The 26,321-nt window shown below is 35.4% G+C and overlaps 2 protein-coding genes and 1 long non-coding RNA gene across 3 annotated transcripts; all 3 read left to right on the top strand.

The window, feature by feature from the left end:
- The first annotated feature begins 2,147 nt into the window (after window positions 1-2,147).
- Window positions 2,148-5,639, top strand: LOC111908718 (probable protein disulfide-isomerase A6). Its single transcript, XM_023904522.3, has 11 exons — window positions 2,148-2,392; window positions 3,309-3,393; window positions 3,475-3,572; window positions 3,754-3,809; window positions 3,881-3,998; window positions 4,170-4,197; window positions 4,457-4,548; window positions 4,677-4,833; window positions 4,919-5,043; window positions 5,129-5,228; window positions 5,326-5,639. Exons 1-11 carry the CDS (start codon window positions 2,241-2,243, stop codon window positions 5,389-5,391), a joined length of 1,077 nt encoding a protein of 358 aa, XP_023760290.1. The 5' UTR covers window positions 2,148-2,240; the 3' UTR covers window positions 5,392-5,639.
- On the top strand, window positions 2,399-2,854 carry LOC128134114 (uncharacterized). Its single transcript, XR_008232446.1, has 2 exons — window positions 2,399-2,522; window positions 2,650-2,854. It is a non-coding gene; the product is annotated as an uncharacterized LOC128134114 (long non-coding RNA).
- Window positions 5,640-24,457: 18,818 nt separating the features above from the next.
- Window positions 24,458-25,901, top strand: LOC111908719 (uncharacterized). Its single transcript, XM_023904523.2, has one exon. It carries the CDS (start codon window positions 24,617-24,619, stop codon window positions 25,739-25,741), a length of 1,125 nt encoding a protein of 374 aa, XP_023760291.1. The 5' UTR covers window positions 24,458-24,616; the 3' UTR covers window positions 25,742-25,901.
- The last annotated feature ends 420 nt before the right edge of the window (window positions 25,902-26,321 follow it).

Below are 26,321 nucleotides of genomic sequence, written 5' to 3' on the forward strand. Positions count from 1 at the left end.
CCGGCCCTTTCGAATTTGTATTCAGGTTTATTGCATGATATGCTTATTGGTTTGCATCCTGGTAGTTAGGATGGTGATATGCTTAGTGATCTGGTAGGTCGGTTTCCTGATATATAGGATAATGATGTGTTAGTGACTGGCTAGGTCGGTATCCTGGTTATAGGATGTTGCTATGATTTGTGATATGTTGGATCGGTATAACTGTTATATATGCTAGCGTATGATACTTATGTAGACATGTTTGTTTGATTTGGGGTTAGGTTGAGGCGGTCCTGCTTTGTGTTGAAGGCCAACATACCCAGGGCGGACCGGATAGACTACAGACCCAGGATGGCGTACTAGTCGGGTTGAAGGCCCGACGAGCGGTCCGGATAGGTTGAAGGCCCTGTGAGGCGGTCCAGACGTGCTAAAGGCTCGGAGAGCGATCCAGATAGGCTGAAGTCCCTGCGAGGCGGTCCAATCAGGCTAAAGGCTCATTATGCATTCTATTATTTTATATGATATGATTATGATTGTATACCGTTGGTATTTTGGGAGAACTCACTAAGCTTCGGGCTTACAGTTTTGGATCTTTACGTTTTGTTCGTGATTGCAAGTTTATGACTTAATCTAATCGTTTTTAACAACAAGTAAATAAACTTGACGTAAATAAGAAAACATATAAACTTGTAACATAAACCGTTTATATCAAAACGTAAAAGACGTGATATGCATGTATTCTCCCCTGAAATCAAAAAAATATAAAAGGGGCTGTAGAAATTCACCCTTTAAACGTTAAAAATGTTCGTTGGGAATCGGATATTGTTTTTCGTTTTCAAACTTTTTGAATGAAAAACTTATTGAATGGACCGACTTTACCGTATATCAGGTCACTAGGAGCACGAAAAAGTAGTTTTCTGGCCGATTGAGACTCGTTCGCGTTTTCTGAACTTTTGAACGACACCTTCGTTCAACGTAATGACTTCACAGGTTTGTAGATTTGCTCGCCAGGAGTCGGAAAATATACTTTTTGAATCGAACGGAGCTCACCGGAAATCACCGTCTCAGGCGGCGGCCGGTGGCCGGAGTTCATCATTAGCATCGAAAAAATAAGTAAAGGGGGGAGGGGAAGAGTAAAAAATGGTTGATCTTCGCCTTATATATATATAAAAGATAAAAGCTTTCAAACATTCTTTACCAAATACAATATTTATATCCGTTTATGTAGTGTTATTTGCTTTTATTATGGTTTCTATATACAAAGTGAAACCCCCAAACAATCGTTGAACTATATTATATAAAAAATGGTATTATTTGACAAATGAATATTCTATTAAAAAAAATTGAGGTGTTTCACGACTTATGAAGGAGACTTTGGTTTATAAACAACGGTGGATTTAGGTGTCTTTGGGGTCCCGGATCATCACTTTGATTTTTTGTCGTAGTGTAATTTTCTTTTTCTATTAAGATGCTCCCACTAAAAAAGTATGTCAAACTACTAATCTACTAATGTAAGGTGCAACCACAACATGAATTCTGCATCCGCCACTTCTTATAAAACGATTTGAATAGCTTATCAATAAAATTGTTATTATTGTTCACAAAAGAAAAATAATACAAAATTATATTATGAATGTCATTAATACTATATTAACATTCCAAGTTTCCAACACATTGAAACCATGCCCCACCAGACCACCACTACATCATCCAGTCCAAATCGACCACCACTACATCATCCAGTCCAAATCGAATTACTCTAATTAGATGTGAATCTTGTAGTATTGGGAATGTCTATTGTGATAAATTTGATACTATCAAAATAGCATAAAATAGTGGCTTGAAGTTTTCACAAAATCATGTTTATAGAATTATAGTAAATTCCACGATTATATACAGTGATACTAAAATTTGTTATAATTGGAATTTATCCAATGAGTGTGAAAGTCTGGAATTACAAAAAAAAGATAAGCCAATATCCTATTTTTATCAAAGTTTGAAATTTTCATACGAGGAAAACTTCGGTCGCCATTTTTGAATAAAGATGAAGCGAATTGGGTTTAAATTTGGCATAAATATATTCTAATCTAGAATGAAGTAGTTATGACTTTGCTAATTTTCTTTTTCTTTTTCTTGGAAAGAAAGATAAATAGGTGGGATTTCACGGGATCCTAAAACATAACGTAGAGCAGACTCGGTCTTTATAGTACTTAAATCCAACTTCTCCTTAACCCCCTTCGCAACAACTCCTTCAAACAAAAATGTCGAGATCCTCCATCTTCTTCACGTTAGCAACCCTAGCTCTTCTCTTCTTATCGTCGGCCGTCGCTGATGTTGTCGTACTCACTGAAGACAACTTCGAGAAAGAGGTCGGTCAAGATCGTGGCGCACTCGTTGAGTTCTACGCTCCATGGTAATTGAACTCATCTCATCTTGCCAATCGCTTTCTCTCGATCTGATTATTTGGATTAATTAGGATTCACTTTTTGTTGAAATTCGGCATAGGACCGGCGATCGGCTTTCTTTTACTGATTTTGTTTGTGGTAAATCAGCTTTACGATTCATTTTCTAGTGGTGTATTTGAAGAAGGGGTCTTTGGTTTGCATCTAGTTTCTCATCAACTGATAAGAGTGATCTTGATATTTTACTTCTTTTGAGTTTTCAATGTAGTTGATCTAGATCTGAGTAAAGGTTGAGGTGAAGTGCTGTTGCTTGCTAGGGCGGTTGACCATCTGTGTTGACTGTTTGATTTTGAACAAGAAAATGGAACCACCATAAGCTTAAATAGAACTTGTCAGCCAATACCAAACTTGTGTTTCTAAAAGTTCAAATGAAGTTGAAAGCAAGAAGTAACAATTATTCCCCTTTTATGTTATGCTTATGCCTATAATTTATTTATAATTGTTCTCTCTTTTTCTGTTTATTTAATTGCAAGTTTTGCTAACTTAGATGTTTAATTTTAAACATGGGTTGGGCTGTATGCCACCAAATCTCATTAGCTAAAGTTGGCTCACCATTAACCTTAACTGTATTCATATTGGTCTTTATAATCTTTTTTTTCATAAGCTAAATCATGGTCGCTTATGTTTGAATTATCTCAGTGGGGTTTTCAAAGCGCCTTAGATCCTCATTGATCTGTTGATTGTTCTTGAACTGCGTTAGAAACTCCCACTAATCATAAACACTGTAGTGAAACTCAGTTATGACTTATGTGTAGACACGAGTTGTTTGTAAATGCCTTTCAGTTTTCTTCCTTGAAATGTTTGCTATGCTTTTCATATCATGATACGTTAACATAGCAGTGAATTTTAACTCTTCTTATGTGACAGGTGTGGGCACTGTAAAAAGCTTGCTCCTGAATATGAAAAACTCGGTGCAAGCTTCAAAAAATCAAAATCCGTTTTGATCGGAAAGGTAAATGTTTGTGATTCTTGAATATATTTGTAAGATAAGTTTTCATAATAGCTCAAATATTTACTTTGTCTGTTTTGACAGGTGGACTGTGATGAGCATAAGGGCGTTTGCAGCAAATTTGGTGTCTCTGGTTACCCCACTATCCAGTGGTTTCCTAAGGGATCTTTGGAACCCAAAAAGTAAGTGTTTTACTTTTTAATTTTTTTATCATCTTGTTACATGTCTTTTGGAAATGTCTCATTTTTCATTTTCTTTATGCATTATTTACCATACTCTACTCTTTTTCTGTCCAACCCTTTTTTAATATAATTTTTTGTTACTAAAACAAATTTGTTTTCCCACTTAATAATCTTTCTTTAGGTACGAAGGGGCACGTACTGCTGAAGCACTTGTTGAGTTTGTAAACTCTGAAGGAGGTAGTTTTTTCATTTTGATTTTGCACCTTAGATATAAGATTCTTGTTTATAATGTTTATTATGATTTTCAGGAACCAGTGTAAAGATAGCTTCAGTTCCCTCAAGTGTGGTAGTATTAAACTCTGATAACTTTGAGGAGATTGTATTGAATGGCAAAAAGGACGTGTTGGTTGAATTCTATGCACCCTGGTCAGCCATTTTTTTAAAATTTTGTTACATGTTTCATGTTCTTCACCATCTTTACAAAGATGATTACTTTTTTTATTCCATCTTAACATCATAATCAAAAAAATTTCAAAGTACAAAGCTATCACACTAATTTGTTTGATTTGCATCTTACAATCTTCACTCTTGTAACAGGTGTGGGCATTGCAAGAGCCTTGCTCCTGTATGTATCTCAACTCTTTACATTTAAAGTCTGCATTTGTTACACAAGACAAGACTTGACAAGCTCTGTAGAGCTATTTTCAATGATGATTATTAGAAGGGCGTTTACGTCTTTTCAAAAAAATACAGTTTTTTCCCCATACACACTACAAGTACAACTTGTATTGTCTTGTCATGTAACACAATACAAGTGCAGTATAATGTCATGTTGTGTGTAACAAATACACTACACTAAAAGTTATTATCTTTTTTTTAATCAGGTTTATGAAAGTCTAGCAGCTGCTTTTAAAAACGAGGAAGATGTAGTTATTGCCAATCTTGATGCCGACAATTATAAGGATCTTGGTGAAAAGTAAGTAACAGTTATACAATTGGGTCTTTTTTGAAATCATGAAAGATTGGGTGTTTTGTTTTTAACTTTTTTTTTTTTTTTATATATATATTTGTGAGTTATGATGATGATTATATCTGTTGATGTAGGTATGGTGTAAGTGGTTTCCCAACAATTAAGTTCTTCCCAAAAAACAACAAAGATGGTGAAGACTATGAAGGTGGACGCGATATAGATAGCTTTGTGACCTTCATCAATGAGAAATGTGGCACTAGCCGTGATGCCAAGGGACAACTTACTTCCACTGTTAGTGTTTGACTTAAAAAAAAATAACATTTATTATTTTATTATCCATTAGATATGTGACATTTTGTTTTTGTGGTGAATGTAGGCTGGTTTAATTGCAGAATTGGACAGCTTAGTGAAGGAGTTTGTGACTGCTGGTAGTGATGAAAAGAAAGCATTATATGCCAAGATTGAGGAGGAAGTTGGAAAACTCACTGGTTCTGCTTCAAGGTTATCTTTTTATTCATTTTGTTTTGATTAACAAATAACATATTTGTTGAATACATTTTTTATACATGTGTTTTTTTTTAATTAGATATGGAAAGATATACGTGAAAGCTGCCAAAAGTAGTCTGAGCAAAGGTGGTGATTATGCTAAGAATGAGATCCAACGTTTAGAGCGTATTCTTTCTAAGGTAAAATTCAATTCAACTCAATCAAATACATTTTTTTTGGCTTAACCTATTAAGTCATGTCTCTGTTATTGTATTTCCATTGTGTTTGTTGTTGCAGTCGATTAGCCCTACAAAGGCGGATGAATTCACCCTGAAGAAAAACATTTTATCTGCTTTTGCATGATAAATGAGTGGAATCAGTGGTGGTTACTACGAGTTCACAGAGACATTTGATCTCCCTTTTGATAGTGGTAGTCTGCAGAGTTTACTTTGTTTTTTATTTTTGGATTTGGTTGGGACACATACTAACAATAGGGGAGAAAATGGTCATTATGTAGTACCACTACCAGCAACATTAGAAGTCGAACATGTAAAACTTTGAAACATGATGTCTATTTTTCAGATTTTACAGAAAACATGCAAATCTTTTCATTTTCTAGGTTTCCTTTGACTTGCTTTTACTTGGTAATATCTGAGGAAGATAGTGTGAAGGGTTTAGTTGGAGTTATGATCTGAATTGTTGTTTCCTATTGTTTGTATGAGGGAGGAGAAGGTCATCATCGTGTTTTGTCTCATTTTCTTGTTTTATGCAATTTAGCAACATTCCATTTTGTATGCAATAATATCAAGTCCAAAATAAAATGAGAATGCAATAAAATATAACTCCTTGATATTAGGAAAATCACTCATAACTTATCACAATTCTCTTGATCATAACTTGGTATTACAATTGTTTATATAGAACCTAGAACCGACTTGTTCCTGGATTATAATTAGGTAACTAATAAAAAGACTTGTCTTCGTTTCCATATTCTTGATTGCTTGGACCCCAAGATCTTTGTGACTTAGGATTCCAACAATCACCTTTAAATCTCTAAGTCCTTCTAGAGACGTCTTCGATCCTGATCAAACTCTGTATTTCCTTGAACTTGGTTCGAACTAGTGGTTTGGTAAGAATGTCCGCCCCTTTTGTTCTTCATTGGGAATGTACTCTACCTCTACTTGTTCGTTTTCAACACAATTGCGAATGAAATGAAACCTCGTGTTGACGTGTTTACTCATCCTATGAAGAACGGAATTCTTTGTTAGTTCGATAGCCGACTTTTTATCAACTCTTAGAACCACCTTCTCTTGCGTTTTGTTCATGATTTCTCCTAGCAAATCTTGAAGCCATATTGCTTGACATGCAGCCACGATGGCTGCCATGAACTCTGCCTCCCAAGATGATAAAGCAACGATATTTTGCTTTTTTGAACACCATGTTATCGGAGACGACCTGTAAAATGTGAACGATTGTGCTTTTTCCGTCATTCGGGTCAATATTGTGACTATCATTACTATAACCAATGAGTCGGTTTTGTCCCATCCTCTCGTACTTGATTTCGTATCCTGTTGTTCCTCGTAAGTACCTTAGAATGTGTTTGATTACACCACCATGTGATTCTCTTGGACTTTGCATGTATCGGCTAGCAACTCCAACCGCATATGCGATATCGGGTCTTGTTTGCAAGAGATATCTAAGACATCCTACCACCTTTCGATACTGTGTTGGGTCGATTTCGGGTTTATCTTCGGCCTTCAACAATTTATTTCCCGGTTCCATTGGAATGTGGGTCGGATTGGAATCATGTAAACCAACATCTTTTAGAATGTGTCGAGCATATGCTTTTTGATTTATATAAATCCCCGATTCTTCTTGTTTAACTTCAATGCCAAGGTAGTAAGTTAGTCTTCCAAGATCCGACATTTTAAAGTTCTTTGACATCTCCATCTTGAATCTTTTAATCATGCTCAAATTTGTACCTGTGACAAATAAATCATCAACATAAATAGTTAAAATTAACAAAGTTAGTTCCTTCGTTTTTCCGGTACACCGATGGTTCTTTCATGCACTTTTGAAATTTCATGCTCTTCAAAATCCTGTCAAGCTTCGCGTTTTATGCTCAAGGTGCTTGTCTTATACCATATCGTGCTTTTGTAAGGTGATATACTTTATGCTTGTTGCCTTTCTTTATATAGCCTTTCGGTTGTGACACATAAACGATTTCTCTTAATTCTCCATGCAAGAACGCATTTTAACATCTAAGTGATGTAGCTCCCACCCATTAGTAGCGGCTATGGCTATGAGGAAACAGATGGTTTTGATTTGAGCTACCAGAGTAAATACTTCTTGAAAATCAATATCGGGTTGTTGCACGTAACCTTTAGCAACCAACCTTGCGTTATATTTATTAATGGTGTCGTCTGCATTTTTCTTCAATTTGAACACCCATTTGAGTCCGATTGGCTTCACCCCCATAGGCTTGTTCACAAGAGTCCAAGCATTATTCTTGTTTATCGAATTGATTTCCGCATTCATGACTTTGACCCACTTCGGTTCTTTCTTCGCCTCTTCAACCTATATCGGCTCGTCATTGGTTGTTAGGGGAAGTTCTTCGAGATTATCAAGATCAAGCTCATAATCTTGAAATTGTTTTGGAGGTACTCTTGGTCTCAAGGGCCTTTGGTTTGTAACTCCTTGTTGAACATTATTGTTGACCGGACTTGGTTGTTCATTATCTTGTACTTCCGCTCCGTTTTACTCGTGATCCGATTCAATCGGTTCAATTGGATCGTTGTTTACATCGTTTCCTTGATTACTATGAATGTGCCTGGTTCTTCATTGTCGGTTATTGCTTCTTTAACCCAATCCCACCCTTTGGTTTCATCAAAAATAACGTCTCGATTCACGATTATTTTTTGTGCTATCGGGTTTAATAGTCAATAGGCTTTCCTACTCAGTTCGGAACCAAGATGTATTAATGATTATTATCTTGCATCCAACTTCTTGAGATTTACCGGTTCAACTTTAGCATGTGCTAGACACCCAAATATTTGAACATTTTCTAAGTTCGGTTTTCTTTTATACAATTTTTCATATGGAGTTGTATCACCAAGGACTTGTGTGTAAACGCGATTAATTAGATTTGTCGAGTGATTTACTGCTTCCCCCCACAAGTATTTTGGAACTTTCATAGCCTTCATTAAGCTTCTTGTCATATCCATAAGTGTCCGGTTTCTTCGTTCCACCACCTCGTTTTGTTGAGGCATGTATGGCGTAGTAAGATTTCGTTTTATGCCATGTTGATCACAAAAATTGTGAAATTCGTGTGATGTGAATTCTCCACTTCGATCACTTCTAAAAATTTTCAAAGTCATTCCCGTTTCATTCTCCACCAAAGCTTTGAATTTCTTGAAGTTTGCAAATGCTTCACTCTTTTCTTTCATTAGATAAATCCACATGTATCGTGAGAAATCATCAATTAATGTGAAAATATACCTTTTTCCTCCCATGGTAGCTGGAGTAATTGGTCCACATAAATCATTGTGTACTAGATCTAATGACTGATTTGCTTTGTACTTCGTCAAGGTGGGGAACGATTTCCTAGTTTGCTTGCCCACCAAGCAAGATTCACATAATTGATTCTCATGATTGATATGTGGTAACCCTTTGACTAGAACTTTCTTTGACATTAGTTTCATTGACTCAAAATTAATGTGTCCAAGTTTTGTATACCATCTCCACATATTCTCTCTTAGCTTTGAGTGAAGGCAAATAAGGATTCCAATTGTTAACTTTATCTTATAGAGACGAATTGGACTTCTTTGAACCTTCATAAGAAAGCAATTACTTTCATCGTGCATCGTTAGATAATTGTCTTTCATTCGAATTTCGCATCCGAATTCCGTTGCTTGTCCAAGGCTAACGATGTTAGTCTTGAGATCTGGTATGTAATAGATCTTCGTCATCAATCGTTGTTGATCCTTTTTTCCATGAAAGAGAATTGCACATTTTCTTTAATCTTCACACAAGAGTTGTCTCCAAATTTTACCCGCCCAATTATTCCTTCATCGAGCTCGGAAAAGAACGAACGATTTCCTGTCATATGATTACTTGCCCCGTTGTCAACGTAGCACACATCGTTTTCTTGTGAGTTGTATCTAGACGGTACTACTTTTTCTTCATTTAAGAACACAGTTTCATGAAGGAATATCGATGCATCATTATCTCCGTTCTTGGAAAGATTTGCTTCTTGTTACTTTTGGAGTCGTTCAGGACATTGAGATGCAAAGTGAACCGGTTTGTCACATCTATAGCAAATAATTTTAGAACGATCTTTCTTTTGTTTATCCTTTCGCACCGTATCATTAGTTGAACAAGTATTTTTGACATTAGACGACCCTCCATTTCCTACATTTTGATTGCCCTTTACTTTGTCATTTGAACCCTTCCATCGTCCCTTATTGTTATCTTGATTCTTTCGATTTTGTTGGTCCTTTTTAGTGAACAACAATTTTGATTGATTTCTACACTTGTTCTTCATAGTCTTTTAGTCTTCCAACCACATCTTCAAATCCCATGGCATTGAGATCTAACACATGTTCAAGTGATGCAACAATAGGTATGAACTTGGATCGAGGTAAGGTTTTAAGAAATTTCTTTACGAGCTTGGATTCTTCAATCGTTTCTCCTAGTGCTGCTGCTTTTGTTGATATTCCGGACAACTTTCCAGCATAATCATCTATCAATTCGGTCTCCAACATCTCGAGCCTATCGAAATCGGACATAAGAGTTTGCAAGTGGGTTTCTTGTACATGTGCTGCTCCAGCGTGCCTTGCCTTGATTACATCCCAAAGTTTCTTGGCCATATCTAGATCACATATTAAAACGATCAAGCTCTCCAAAATTGATTGGTATAGCAGTCCCATGGCCACAAGTTGTTTTTTATCAATATTTGCAGTGGTTCCCATGTCAATTACTTCCCAAGATTTGTGAATCCTTAACACTACCGTTATCCTCATAGCCCCAAATGTGTAATTTGTAGCTGTCAACATCGGACGGAGGTTGCTCCGATTTCCTTGGATGGTGCCGAATTCGAGGACTCACCCGACATGGTGATTGCTCAAATCAAAAGAAAAACTCGAAATCAAAGAAGATTGATCACAAGAATTTGTTCAATTCTAATTTAATATTAATGAAAAGCAAGAATACTGTTCTTTCTGATTTGAGGCAAAAATAACGTTGAAAACAAAAAAAAACGTCTTGAAGGTTGGTTACTATTCACGGGTTTGAACACTGTTCACGTCTTGAACATTCAATCGATTACTACTTTAATCGAAAATAAGAATTGATTACTACTTTAAACAATGAAACAAAATCGATCAAACAGAATTGACTCAAATTAGAATCGATCAAACACTATTCACGAGTTTGTTGGAAACTTGAATTGATCGATTAGTGATCGATCAAACTTGAATTCTCTTCAATTGATTTCAATTTCTCAATTGATCGATTTATTCAAATCAGACAAGATCGATGATAAATCAGATACGATCAGAAACCAAAACGATACAACTTTTGTTGACAAAAATCCTTTGTCGACAATGGCTTTTGTCGATCGCTTGCTTCCGTGTTTCTGTCGTATGATTTCTTTCTAATAAGCTCTGATACCAATTCAAGTCCAGAATAAAACGAGAATGCAATCAAAATAACTCTTTGATATTAGGAAAATCACACAAAACCTATTGCAATTCTCTTAACCATAACTCAGTATTACAATTGTTTTTTATAGAACCTAGAACTGACTTGTTCCTAGATTACAAATAGGAAACTAATAAACCGACTTGTCTTTGTTTTCATATTCTGGATTGCTTGGACCTCAAGAACTTTGTGACTTAGGAGTCCAACATAATATATGCCTTATTCATAAAAAAATGTAACTTCTAGACATCTTTTATAACCAACTTGTGTCATTTAAATAAATGACCACCAATTCTGGAATGAGTCTATTATGGACTAAATGTTACATCAATTTTTTTTTTTTTGACAAAAAAGTATATTTATGTGGAAATTTCAATAATTAGATGAAGCATTACGGACATAAGAAAAGAATATTTCAGAATTTAAAAAAGAAAGTCTAAAATCTGATAAACAAATCTGAAATTTTGAAAAACTAAACATAAGTAGAATGAGTTTTTGGAAAGTGTTGATGCGAATGATTATTAATTAATTAATTTATTTTGTAAACAAGTTACCATCCAAATCCGAAATGCCTATTTCAGATTTGATGGTTATTTTGGTAAATGAGTAGAAGTTAGGTCAATTATATCTATATTTTCGGTAACAATCTGGTTAACCCATTATTTAATTTTTTGTTCGAATAACTTCATTGTGTTTTCTCTTTCAAAAAAAAAAAAAAAAACCCTTCATTGTGCTTTTACTTATAGGGGTAATATCTTTAATATGAAATGTCCCATAGATTTTATAATGTCCATATATTATAAATATAATATCTTATAATTTCTCTCCAATTATTAGGATTATATTCGTGAAATTTTATTTAGTAATAACAAATTTATCCAAATAAAAGAGAATTTCCTTGCTATTAATCTTTTTAAATACTGACAATATATTAAAAAAAGTAAATGAAAGTACTGACTGACACTATACTTTTAAGTTTTAACTGTATTTAATAAAAATAAAAATTCAATTATATATTACAGAAAATAAAAATAAAACATTATAACACAAACAGATAAAATATGTTGTTTTTTATTAATATAATTTTTTTTTAAAAAAAAATTATTTATTTGTAAAAGGTCGGTTACAATACAAAGAAGTATGTGAAATATTATAATTTAGAAAAACGAAGAAAAATCGAAAAAGACAGATGACGAAACGTGGGTTTGTCAGGGACATGGAGTAAGATACAAATAAAATAATACCTCTCCCCACTCTCACTAAAGCTGCTCCTCTGAATTTCCCATGTGAGCGTGTGACTATGCCTTTTCTCTACACATTTTTATTTTCCAATTTTGTTGTTTGCATGTTTACATGGTAAATTAGTATCCTTCGTGGTAGATATATTACTATATTAGTATTCTTTTGCATCATATCATCCATTGGAACTGCGGAACACCATTAGTCTGTTATGTTTAAAAATCAAAGGTGCCGATGTTATGAATTGAAAGTATTTTGTTGTTATATGTAATGTCTCACTTATTTGTTTATTTGTCGAATTGAGCTTATTGGAAAAAAGAATGACTACTATTGTTTAAGACTAATTAAGGTATTGTTTATTTTTTCGAAACAAATTTTTTTGAAGTCTTTAGACCACCTCTGCAACTCTCTGAAGCAGAAAAGGTTGACCAAACGGCTGCAATCTATAATAAAAAGTCTGTTTGTTTTTTAACATCTGCAAACTACTATAAAAAACTAAAATTTAAATAAACTGATTTTACAAACTTAAAATATTTTTTCAACACCGATTACCAAAACAAATATTAATATTCAAAACTCAGTCAACTTTTCTTATATATGTAATTCAAATTTTATACTAAAAAAAATCAAAGCATCAACATTCGATTACCAAAATAAATATTAATATTCAACTAGCAAACTAAAAATTCATGTTCGATTTTACAATATCGATACCAAATCACAAAAATCAAAAGTATGAAAGTGTGATTAGGTGGGTAGGTTATTTCCGTTAGTGAACTTTAGAATTTCATTATACATCTTGGCAATTTCTTGTGTTTGGCCTTAATTTCTTCATGTTTCAAGTTTCAACTGAAGGTCTTCTTTCATTTCCTCGCGAACAATAACCTACAAAGCAACAATAACCACGTTTACATCTAACTAAACATCAAACCATATCATTGATTAGTAGCAATGTACTTTCAACTAACAATGACCAAGTTTTCACCTAATCGAACATCAAACAATACCATTAGATTAATAGCAATAATTAATTGAACATCAAACAATACCATTAGATTAATAGCAACATACTTTCAACTTAATAGTTGTAACATTCAAGTTTTTGGTAAGTTTGTCTTTAAGTCCCTAATGCAAATTTCTTTCAAATTGGTCCCTTGTTTAGTACACGGGGCGTACTCATTGGGTACGCTTAGCGTATTAGCCATAATCTGGTCACGAGACTTAACCATGTACGTTGGGCATACGTGGAGTACGCATGACGTACATGAGTATGAGACAAACCCTAGTTTTTAGGGTTTGCACCCTATTTAAGGACCTTAAATCCCCCAAACCCTTTACCTCTTCAACCTCCATTGCCCTTGTTGTGCTAATCTCGAAACCAAATCCACCTTGAGTGCATTTGTGAGCTTCCTTGAGAGTTTTTGGTGTTCTTTAGCATATTTGAAGAAGAAGGAGGATTGGGAAGAAGCAAGGACGTGGGAAGAGCTTGTAGATCCAGAAGTGTGACATCCCCAAATTTCTCGATCAGAAAAGACCGATTTAGTTTATGCTTTTAAAATAAAATCAAAGTAATCTTCCAAAAAGTGTTGCGGAATTTGTCCCCAAAATAAAATATGATAAAAATTTATCAAAACATTTCTTAAAGAAATATATTTTCATTATATAACAAAACCTCGGGATATCATGTTCCGATACAGACCAAAAACATAAACAATATATTATAAGCCTTATAACAGTTATTTACATCTACTGAGCTATATTCCAAAAATTCCTCGTCATCATCCAACTATGCTATGGGTCCACTACCTGTAATATAAAAAGTTGAGTGGGTTAGGCTTGGAAGCCTGGTGAGCATATAAGGTTTTCAACCCACAAATAATAATAAATTTATTAAATTCATCAACCTGTTATAATTTATTAATTTCATCAACCAACAATAACCCTGATTACCTGTTCCCGTTATCCTCACTTATGTCTCTAAACACCTATCACAAGGGACCTAGTCTAAGGATTTTTATCGGGGTGACAACACTGCTTTTGGGATTCCTCAACAATTTATGTCAAATAAGGCAACCATGAGGGGGATGAAGTATACCAGCGAACATATAGTTCACCAACACGTACAGGTTGCGAGTCTGCTAGTGTTCCACTAGACTATCTAGAAAGGTCTCTGGTCGTCATCTATACTCCGCTAGATGACAACAACAACAACAACAATAACAACAACAACAACATCGAGGCCTCTCATCATTTTAACACACATCAACTATTTCATCTACCCATGTTTTACCCAACATATTTGTAGATAAAAATACATATACAATTTAAAACTGTATAAAACATCTATTCAACATCTATGTCAAATAAACTATATAATTACACATAGCACATATTTTATAGAAAATATTTCATATCTATATGTAAGATGAAAATGACTACACACTCACCTGATAAAACAGGTGTAAGCCTCAAATCATAGTTAGTTTTGATAGTAACTTCTTGATCTGAAATTCTCTCTTCTAAATATTTTGTATTCACTCTTTCTAAAAGTGGTGCTTGAATTTTTTTGAACCCGCAATAATTGATATATATATTAATGGAAATAACATCACCTGCAAGTAGCTAGTAGAGCACAATGCTTTACAATAAATCAACAAAATAAAAGGGAAAATTTTCATACTCTCCAATCTAAACTATCATTTTCTCCCCTATGTTTAACCCACAAGTATGTCAGTGACTTTACATCGGCCACAATCCTCTCCGACTTCCTAACAATTTTTTTAAAAATCCTATCATTCCGGACAATCCATAAACACCATAAGGTTCCATATAAGATTGCAGTTAATCTACATCTTTTCTTTGGACAATTGCCCAATGTAGATGCATACTTTATAATGTCCAAAACTGAATGAAAATTCGTCTCCGGTAGTCCACACCAGTGAAAGAACCATCCAAAAGTGGTGTTTGAATGATGGCTTAAACCTCACAATAGATACTCTTATTTGTAGTGTATCGTTCGTAAAATATCTTACATCGATGTCATGTATATAAATCTTTAAATGTAACATGTGTTTTAACAAGGATATCCACGTCTACTTTAAACCAATTTGAATGCCACATACATTTGGTAATTGTGAAGTCAAAGTTAATGAATAAGTTTATTTATAGTCAAAAGACTTCATTCGTAAGAAACCTCTTTCAATTTCTTTTATTATATATTTGGACAATTTAATTCTATTAACAAATTTAGACCAAATCGTTTGATTGCCTTTTCCTTTGAATCATATAAGCTTTAGTTTGTTTTATATTTCACTTTATATATAATATGTATATGTATATATACTTTTATTTTAACACATCCAATAACTATAGACATAATATATACGTTTAATCGACTCCGTTAGTCCCTTTTTTTGTAGGGAATAAAGAAGTCGTCAAAATAATAAAATTTGTAACTTATAAAATATATGCCAATAAAACTACTAATTAGTATAATATACAAATTCAACATATTACCAAATATGTAACAAACGTTATTTTATGTCCTATCTAAATTTATAATCGATAGCTATGACATCCCCATTTTCACGGCCAGAAAAGACCGATTTTGTTTATGTTTTGTTTAAAAATCAGAGTAATATTTTAAATACAAGTGTTGCTGAATTTGTCCCAAAACAATATATGATAAAGATTTCAAAAGCATTTCCGTAGAAATGTATTTTATTAAAAAGACTCAGGTTGTCATGTTCGATACAGATCATAAGCATAAACAATACAATATAAGTCTTACTACATTATTCCGTATTTACAGGCCTAAAATCCATTAATCTCTCATCCCAAGACATCACATCTATGCTCATGCGCCACTACCTGTAATACAAGAAACTGAGTGGGTCAGGCTTGGGAGCCTAGTGAGCACATAGGGTTTTCAACCCACAATAAATAAGTTTATTAACTTTATCAAACCAAACAAACCCGACGTTCCCGTTATTCTCACTTTACATCCCTAAAACATCTAACACAAAGGACCTAGTCTAAGGACTATCATCGGGATGGATATTATTGCTAAGGGGATTCCTCAGCAATAAATGTCCTTAAGGCAACCATGTGGGGGATGGAGTACATCTGGTGAGCACACAGTTCAAATAAACACGTACCTACATGTTGCGAGCCTGCTAGTGTTTTACTGGACTGTCTAGAATAGTCCGTGGTCGTCATCTATACTCCGCTAGATAACTGGATCATCAATAACATCTATAACGAGGCCTCTCATTATTTCATTTTATCACACAACAACTAATACATCTACCCATGTTTTACCCCAACATTTTCGTAGATATAAAATACATATACAGTTTAAATCATTGAAAACATGTATAAAAATGTTCATCCAGCATAGATAGCAAGTATTCAGATAATATGCACACATAGCACGTAATTTATATAAAATACTTCATATCTATGTGTAAGCTGAAAGTGATTATGCACTCACCTGAAAGGTGGTGACTCAGCACTCGGACAGTACTTCGATACTCTCAAACAATTTTCCTTTGATAAAACCTAGTACCAATACCACTAGGGTTTAGTCTAACGATAACCGCGACAAATTAATTAGTCTGACTATTATTATTATTATTATTATTATTATTATTATTATTATTATTATTATTATTATTATATAAGCGTTAATAACACTCAATATAACTCATAATAATAGGCCAAATAATTATTTTAAGGACCTAATAACATTCCTATAATTATTTGAAAGCTATATTAAAAATTGCGTAAGCGTAGCTCACTTACAGCGGATTTTAACGAAAACCGGAACTTTATTTGGAGCAGCGTTTCGAAACCGAAAGACTCTTTTTCTCGGGACTCAGGGAGCCTCGGGGCTTCCCTCGGTAGCTAGGGGTTTTATCTAGGGCTTAGGGGGGGTTTAGAGGAGCTAGAGAGAGAAACTAGTGAGAGAAAGAAGGTGGAAAGGTGTGTGAAATCCGGGCAACTTCGCATGCCTTTTATAGGCGCGAAGCCTCGGTGGTACGCTGGGTGTAGCTTCAGATCAGACCTCCAGGTGGCAAGCTTCGCATGGTGCAACGCGGCTTGTTCTCGGACCACATGAAGACCCTTCGTACGCGGCGCGTTCTGAGCTCGGACGCTGGGCGTAGCGAGGGGCGACGCGTCACTTATCCGAGTCGGGTACTGAGTCAGTAATGGAGGGTCCAGATTGCGCCACGTCATCGATCGAGCAACAGGTTTCGCAACTTTGAGTCTAAACTTTAAAAATTCGTATCTTTCGCATACGATCTCCGTTTTTGACGTTCTTTATATCCACGCGAAGGTGGAAACGTACTCTACAACTTTCTTTTAGACTCTGACGGCTAATTTTGATTCGATTTTATATTTTATATTATTAACATGCCGGTACATGATTGGTTCGTTAAATCCTCATAACTTTTTCATCCGACGTCCGTTTTCGCCCATCTTTTTCTCGTTACGCTACTCTTAACGAGATCTTCGATTCTCGTTTAGGTCGTGTCGGATAAAAATCACTCGATCTAATATTCGAATTTCGAGTTGTACACTGCTAATCTGAAACTTCGAAAAATCATAACTTCCTCATACGAAGTCAGATTTGGGCGTTCTTTTTATCGATGTTGTAACACCCAAAGTTTGGAAAGCCAAGAAAAGAAAGAAAACCCTAATTTTAAGGGGAGACTCGGCGAGTCCAAGGAGGGACTCGGCGAGTCCAAGCGGGATCCGGGTTGAGGTGTAAGCGACCAACTCGGCGAGTCGGCCAAGGTGACTCGGCGAGTCTGGTCTGAGTAAGGAAAACCCTAAATCCGGGACTTGGAGCTTATTTAAACGTCTCATTCTCTCCCCTAGGGTTCCTTTACTGCCTCTCTACCACAGAACACTAAACCCTAGCCGCCATAATCATTTTGGAGCAAGATCTACCCTTAGTGAAGCTTTTGAAGCTTGGAGAAGGAAGGAAGGCCTTGGAGGTGCAAGAAGGGACTGTAGATCCGGGATTAAGCAGACATTTCAGACCAATTGGAGGTAATAAGCTGTTGCTTGGATTCCCTTGCACCTAGATCTATTCTTATGTGTGAGTTTTGGACATTTTTGGTATGATATGTAACCATTTCGAGTTAGAAGTCCAGATCTGAGGTTGCTACCTCAGATCCATGCTTGTTTTGGTCTAGAATCCCCTAAAGTATCAACCCTTGGTATGTTGAAGATGTATGTTTGCCATAAACCCTAGTTTAATGTGTTTTGAGCCTAGATCTCTTAATCTACACGTAAAGTTTGCCACTTTACGTAGGGGATAGGCCTTAGAAGTATGGATCTATAAGTTGGAAGCCCTGTTTGGCTCGAAAAGTCACTGCATGGATTAAGGACTGAATAGACTCGGCGAGTAGCTTGAAGATGAGGAGGAACTCGACGAGGGGGATGAACAGCTCGTCGAGTCGGATGAAGTTAGGCATGAACTCGGCGAGTTGGAAGAACAACTCGACGAGTTGGTTGAAGATTGCCTTGTGCTCGGCGAGTCTGTTCTTAGACTCGGCGAGTCAGGCCGTGTAGTCCCAAACCCTTCGAGTTAAGACTCGAATCAGTGAGTCGGGTGGAGACTCAGCGAGTTGGACAGGTCAGGACTCAGAAATAGTTGACTCGGCGAGTCATGGACTGACTCGGCGAGTCGGGTCGCGAATAGAAGGACCCTGAGCATATGAACTCGGCGAAGTATTAGGTGGACTCGACGAGTAGGGTTGACCTGGAAGGTTGACTTTGACCAGGATTTTGACCTTGACTAGAGTGGACCTAGTTGACCTTTGGAGGTCAGTTGGACTAAGGGTTATTTTGGAATTGGTAGCTCGATGAGCTAGTGGAGCAGCAGTTCGGAGTCAGGGGTCAAGTAGCAGTCAAGGACTAGCAGTATCAGTTCAGCAGTCTCGGGTGAGTTTCCTTCCAGTAGGAACGGGTCTAAGGCCACAACGCCGACCCGTTCAGTTAGCAGTAGTTTCAGGACTTCGGTCTAATGCAGTAGTTAGTATGTTTGATGCCTCCGTGGCTCGGACAGGGTTTATGTGTTCATGCTAGTTGATATGTTATGCTATGCTATGTTCAGTCAGTCAGCTTCAGACTTTGGTCCGATGTAGGGGACAAGGTCCCAGTCAGTTAGCTTCGGACTTCGGTCCGATGTAGGGGACAAGGTCCCAGTCAGTTAGCTTCGGACTTCGGTTCGATGTAGGGGACAGGGTCCCAGTCAGTTAGCTTCGGACTTCGGTCCGATGTAGGGGACAAGGTACCAGTCAGTTAGCTTCGGACTTCGGTCCGATGTAGGGGACAGGGTCCCAGTCAGTTAGCTTCGGACTTCGGTCCGATGTAGGGGACAAGGTCCCAGTCAGTTAGCTTCGGACTTCGGTCCGATGTAGGGGACAAGGTCCCAGTCAGTTAGCTTCGGACTTTGGTTCGATGTAGGGGACAAGGTCCCAGTCAGTCAACTTCGGACTTCGGTCCGATGTAAGGGACAAGATCCCAGTCAGTCATATTCGGACTTCGGTCCGATGAAGGGGACAAGGTCCCAGTCAGTCAGCTTCGGACTTCGGTCCGATGTAGGGGACAAGGTCCCAGTCAGACAGCTTCGGACTTCGATCCGATGGAGGGGGCAAGGCCCCAGTATGTGCTTTATATGTTATTGCATGGTATGTGGTAGTTTGGGGGAGCTCACTAAGCTTCGTGCTTACGGTTTTCAATTTTGGTTTCAGGTACTCAGTTTTAAAAGAGGAGCTCGGGAAGATTGCAGTGCACACACCATTTGTTCAGCCTGGGATGTTTATACTCTGATATGTTTGACAGTTGTTAAGATATTTTGAGATGAATTCTTTATGACTCTTATATGACGTTTGATGAATATGGTTTTATTACTTATTTTAAAACGAAATTTTTGGGTAGTATTTTTGGGTCGTTACAGATGTTCTTAATTTAACCTATTCTACGACTTTCATTTAGATCGCTAAGGCTAAATCTCGCTCTATCGTAAATTCACTATTTACGTTTCCCGGTATCGTGTCGGTTACATCGCGAAACTTCGACGGGTCATAACTTCTTTGTTATAACTCGGATTTCTTTTTTTATTTAATTTTTTATTTAAATTTTTAAATAATTTTGTTATTCATATATATATATATATATATATATATATATATATATATATATATATATATATATATATATATATATATATATATATATATATATATGAGATAATGACTTGAAAGGGTAACGAACTTTCGACTTTTTTTACATTTAGTCACTAAACTTTTTTTCGTTATCTATTTGACATTGAACTATTGAAACTGTTCACATTTTATCCTTATGACCGGCTGTTACCGGTCATAAGGGTAAAATGTGAACAGTTTCTATAGTTTAGTGGCAAATAGATAACGAAAAAAAAATTTAGTGACTAAATATAAACAAAATTGAAAGTTCGTTTCCCTCTAAAAAGTTCAATGACTAAATGTGAACAAACTTCCTCTTGTATTATGTTTTAGCAAATTATTTATTTTTGTTAAATTGTAGCAACATTTGTTGATGAAGAAATCTATGAAATAAAAAAAACAAAACCCTGAAAATATATTTAAAAAAAAAACAAAAAACCGAAACCGAAATAAAAAACCAATGGTTTGACATTTTCCAAAATAAAAAATCAAAATTTCCAATCTGATTTTGGTTTTACAAAAAAATGAATCATTCTCACTGATGTGAAGTATGACCATTGGTTTGGCATGCAGAATTTGTGACATCCCATGAATACGTAGTTACAACATCGTTTGAACTCATAATTCATAGTAAGGGGTTATAGTATCATCGCATGAATACGTAGTTACAACATCGCCTGAACTCGTAATTCATCACCTACAAGTTATGGGCCTGCTGGTGTTTCTACTGGGTTGTCTAGAATAGTCCGTGGTCGCCATCTATACTTTGGTAGATGACTACATCGCCACATTGCCGGTTAAGGTTATGGTATCTCCTTTCATCGTACATCACCTATTCATCATCATCTATCTCTCATCATTTTATTTCATCACACACCAACTATTTCATTTACCCATGTTTCATCCGCAACATAGCACGTAATTTATATAAAATACTTCTTATCTATGAGTAAGATGAAAGTAACTATATATACCATAAAAATCCCATAAATGCTTCCTAACTTCAAAACCTAAGGTTTACACTACTAAAGCTTCATATTCTCGGCTCTCTGGACCTAGAAGGGTCCAAATTCCTAACTTCAAACCCTAAGGTTTACTCTACTAAAGCTTCATATTCTCGGCTCTCTGGACCTAGAAGGGTCCAGATCTATAACACAAACTTGCAAGAGGGGTTTGAGGCATTCAAAACCCCAAAGATGAAGTGATTCAAGCCCTAACCCCAAAATGGAATCTACACAATAGAGAAGGAAAGGGGTTCATTTTTGTACCTCAGAATGAAGCTCCTTGCTTGAATAACTCAGAACAATAACCTTCCTTGGTCCCTCTTGCTGGAACTCTTCTCCTTTCTTGCAAAATCACACCAAAAAGCTCAAGATAACTCTTCCTCTCACTCTACACACTCAAGCTCGCTAGGGTTCTCACTTCGAAGGCTATAAGTGCCTTTAAATATGGCTCAGGCCCAAAGATTTAGGGTTTTTGTCAATAGCGCGAACTCGTCGAGTCGTCTCACCGACTCGTCGAGTCCATTCATTAATCCGAGTCATCAGTCGCGACCTTACTCGACAAGTTGAGGCGTCAACTCGTTTAGTCTCTCTTCTTAACTCAAAAGAAAAATACTTAAATTATGATACCTGGAAATCCGGATGTTACATTTTGTTTTTTATTTCATAGATTTCTTCATTAACATATGCTGCTACAATTAAACAAAAATAAATAATTTACTAAGACATAATACAATAGGAAGTTTGTTCACATTTAGCCATTGAAATTTTTAGAGGGAAACGAACTTTCGATTTTGTTCACATTTAGTCGCTAAACTTTTTTTCGTTATCTATTTGCCACTAAACTATTGAAACTGTTCACATTTTACCCTTATGACCGGTAACATCCGGTCATAAGAGTAAAATGTGAACAGTTTCAATAGTTCAATGACAAATAGATAACAAAAAAAAGTTTAGTGACTAAATATGAACAAAGTCGAAAGTTCGTTACCCTTTCAAGTCATTATATATATATATATATATATATATATATGGTTAGGTTATTTTGTTTTCACTATCTATTGTGTGCATGTATGATTGATTCTGGACCAATCATTTTACTTATTATTGATTACGAAAAAAAGTTTAGTGACTAAATATGAACAAAGTCGAAAGTTCGTTACCCTTTCAAGTCACTATATATATATATATATATATATATATATATATATATATATATATATATATATATATATATATATATATATATATATATATATATATATATAGTTAGGTTATTTTGTTTTCACTATCTATTGTGTGCATGTATGATTGATTCTGGACCAATCATTTTACTTATTTTAATAAAGCAATTAATGCATATTACATGTTGAAGATATAATGAATATTAATTCTATCTTCAACATTTAATATGCATTAATTACTTTCTTAAAATAACTAAAATGATTGGTCCAGAATCAATTATAAATGCACACAATAGATAGTGAAAACATTTGAACCTATATATATATATATATATATATATATATATATATATATATATATATATATATATATATATATATATATATATATATATAACAAAATATAAAAATAAGGTAAAAGTTAAAATTTAAATGTTGGATTAAAAAATAGGGACGTGGGTTCCAATTACACAAATCAAATAAAAATAGGTTGCAAAATTAAAATAGGGAGAGAAATCATTCCTTTTTTTTATGGTGGTTTAAAAGGGTATAAAAGAAAATTTACATACATGGATAAAAAATAGAAATGGATTTATCATCTCCATTGATAAAAGCCTCATACTTACGGTATGATTTGTATTGATTGCTATAATCTCACAAGTCGCGACTAAAACTTTGTTAAATCGTGTTTTTAGAACCTTATTCTGCATAGGAAACTCTTTTAATAAAAACTTCAAAATAAATGCAATGGAGCTCGTCGGTAATTTATCGTTTTACATATATATGTTTTTCATTTAAAAATAACATTGTTGTAGTGCTTGAATTTTGCTCGTTGAGAGGGTTTATACGGCAAATGTATACTACGTGGTACTTATGGTGGGGTAAAAATTAAAATAATAAAAGAAAAAACAAATAATTTTTTTGATATAGATGTCACATGGACATAGGTCGCGACTTAACACGTGACATGTTACAAATTAGCTAAATTTCTATAAACATACAAAAAAATACATGAGTTAACGGAAGATCTCAAATGGGACCACAACAGATGTTGGAGAATGGAGAGATCATGTGAGGTGATTTGACATGGGAAAATAAAAATAAATAACGCATTCTTTTAATAGTGAATTATAGTTATGGTCCTTGAGGTATGTATTTGTCTGTAGATTTGAACTTATTTTTAAAAATCCATCAGCTTTATCCTTACCATTAGGCTAATGACAAGATCACCTTTGTTTTTATCATTTTTTGATCTATCGACAATCTTCTCATCTTATCCTTTTTGACATCTAGTGGCATGAAAGTTGATTCTAAGTTTAGGGTTTTATTTGAGTTTTCTGTAAATTTTACGAAAATGGTCTCTTGTGTTTTTATGTTTATTTAGATTTGATCTATCGACAATCTTGTCATTTTACATGTATTTAATAATAGGACTAATGGTAACTATCTTAGACCATCTCCAACCCATCTTTATTTTTTTCCCCATAAATGAAATAAAAAATGGAATAAATAGTGTTTCATCTCCAACCCTACCCCATTTTTTACCCCAAAAAGTATATTCCTAGAATATTCTATTTTTATAACTTCTATATATTATCAAATACACCCTTCTACTAATTAAACTCTATATTTATGATTAATTAATATAAATTAGTATATAACATGATATTATAAAGATTAAATATTGCATTTAAATTATAATTAGTAGATAAAATAAACTAAAAATGTATAAAATAAAATTGAGAGAGACTAAAATTGACAACCAAACTTCACCTCATTTTTGGAGATATGAATAGTATTCCCCATATATGGGGGAATACTATTCATATCTCCAAAAATGAGATAGGATTGGAGAAGAATAGGGGAAGAAATGGAAAAAAAAAAAAAATTTGAGATGAATTGGAGATGCTCTTAGGATTAAAAGATTAGGGGTTTGGAAACCATGAAGATCTTTGACATCAAATTTTAAAAAATATTAAAAAAAACATGTAGAAATGTGCATACCTCATGGACCAAAACTGTAATTTACTCTTCTTTTATATTTAAAAAAAAAAAGGTTCAGATCTATTTAAGTGTTAACATAGGATCCTGTTGTATACTTGTATTATTTTTGGGCAGAGTCACAGAGAGATAATGGAAGGGTAGTGGCGCCGCTTCGGATCGTAGTCATTTTTTATCCTTATATTATTTCTCACTCCCGTTACAACTTACAACCCTCATCAGTCATCACCACGGGAGAAATCGAATGGAGCTCCTCAAAACCTGCAGTAACAATGGAAGCATACACCATGACCTTCAATCGTCGTCCGACTTCAATCCCACCCAACATTACACATTCGCCGACGACATCGACAGCGGTGCCTCTACTCCTTACGTCAGCGCTCCGTCCAGTCCTGGCCGTGGACCACCGCATTCTTACGGAGGAGGATTCTTCTACAGTGCTCCTACTAGTCCTACACATCATGCCTATTCAAAAACGGATTCCGTTTCTTCTATTCCTCTAGAAGGATCGGGTGGCTCCTTTGAGTTCGAGTTCACGGTAAGGCAAGAAACCAGCGGAGCAGCTCCCTCCGGATCCATGAGCTCTGCTGATGAACTCTTCTTGAACGGCCAGATCCGTCCTATGAAGCTCTCCTCTCACCTTCAACGTCCTCAGGACCTAGCTCCGTTGATCGACGTTCTGGAAAACAACGGAGAAAATGGTGGTGATGAAGAGGTAAAGTTTGGCAGAGACAGGCACAGATCCAAAAAACCGTTAAGGAGAAGAGCTAGATCTATGTCGCCGTTGAGGACGAACAGCGCATTTCAATGGCTGGAGGACTTTCAGGATGGAAGAGAATCTACTGAAATCAAGGAGGAATTGGAATTGGAAGCCGAAGAGAAGCAGAGAGCTGAAGAAGATAATGAAATTCCGTCGTCCGGTGCATCATCGCGGTCATCCTCCGTCGGCCGGAGCTCGAAACGATGGGTGTTTCTGAAAGAATTACTATATAGAAGCAAGAGCGAAGGACGGAACCGCAACCACAAGTTGTGGTCCGCATTGTCTTTTACGCCTTCTTCTTCTGGTAAGAAAGATAAGAAATCATCAAAAACAGAGGATGGAAACAGCAACAGCACAGCGGAGGCGCCACCGCCTAAAACGACGACAAAGAAAGCAGTAAACGGAGTCGGCGTGAATAGGAAGAGGAGCATGGGACGTTCAGCACATGAAGTGCATTACACGATCAATCGAGCACAGGCGGAGGAGATGAGGAAGAAGACGTATCTTCCTTACAGACAAGGGTTGTTGGGTTGCATAGGGTTTAGTTCAAAGAGTTACGGAGCCATGAATGGATTTGCCGCAGCTTTCAATCGTGTTCCATCCAGGTAAATTTTGGACATGGATGGCTTGTATAGGAAAAAAAAATCTTCTGTATACCGATGTTTCTATCTTAATCAACATATGTTGATGGGCTGTATACATACATATAATGATAATTTGTTTAACAGATATTTTTAAGTCGAGTAAAATATATCAAAAGTTATTGTAATAGATATCTTTAGTTATTCTAGTTCTTGAATCAAGCTGGCTGCATTAGCTCAAAGTCTCAAAACTTATTAAGCTATTTTGCAACTTACACTATTAATTCATAAGTTACAATAAGCCATTTTTGTGGTTTACCATACAACATATTACAATAAACTTATTTTTTATTGGTTTAGTATGTTCGTTTTTTCCAATTATGAAACATGGTTAAGTGATCTGAGTCACATTGGCCCAGTACCCAAGTGGTTTGGGTCTTTGGGATGCTTGTTCTTTCTTTTTTCGTGGCAAAACAAATGGTTGAATTTGGTGTAAAAATGGTATTTGGTTTTGGGTTGAAGATGTTCTTAAAGAGGCATTTCCAATATAATATCAAATCTCATATTTGAATCTAACATCATTTATTGCACCAAACGGTATAAAAGCA

Source organism: Lactuca sativa, chromosome 5 (genome assembly GCF_002870075.4).
Source record: "Lactuca sativa cultivar Salinas chromosome 5, Lsat_Salinas_v11, whole genome shotgun sequence".
NCBI classification, from domain to species: Eukaryota; Viridiplantae; Streptophyta; class Magnoliopsida; order Asterales; family Asteraceae; genus Lactuca; species Lactuca sativa.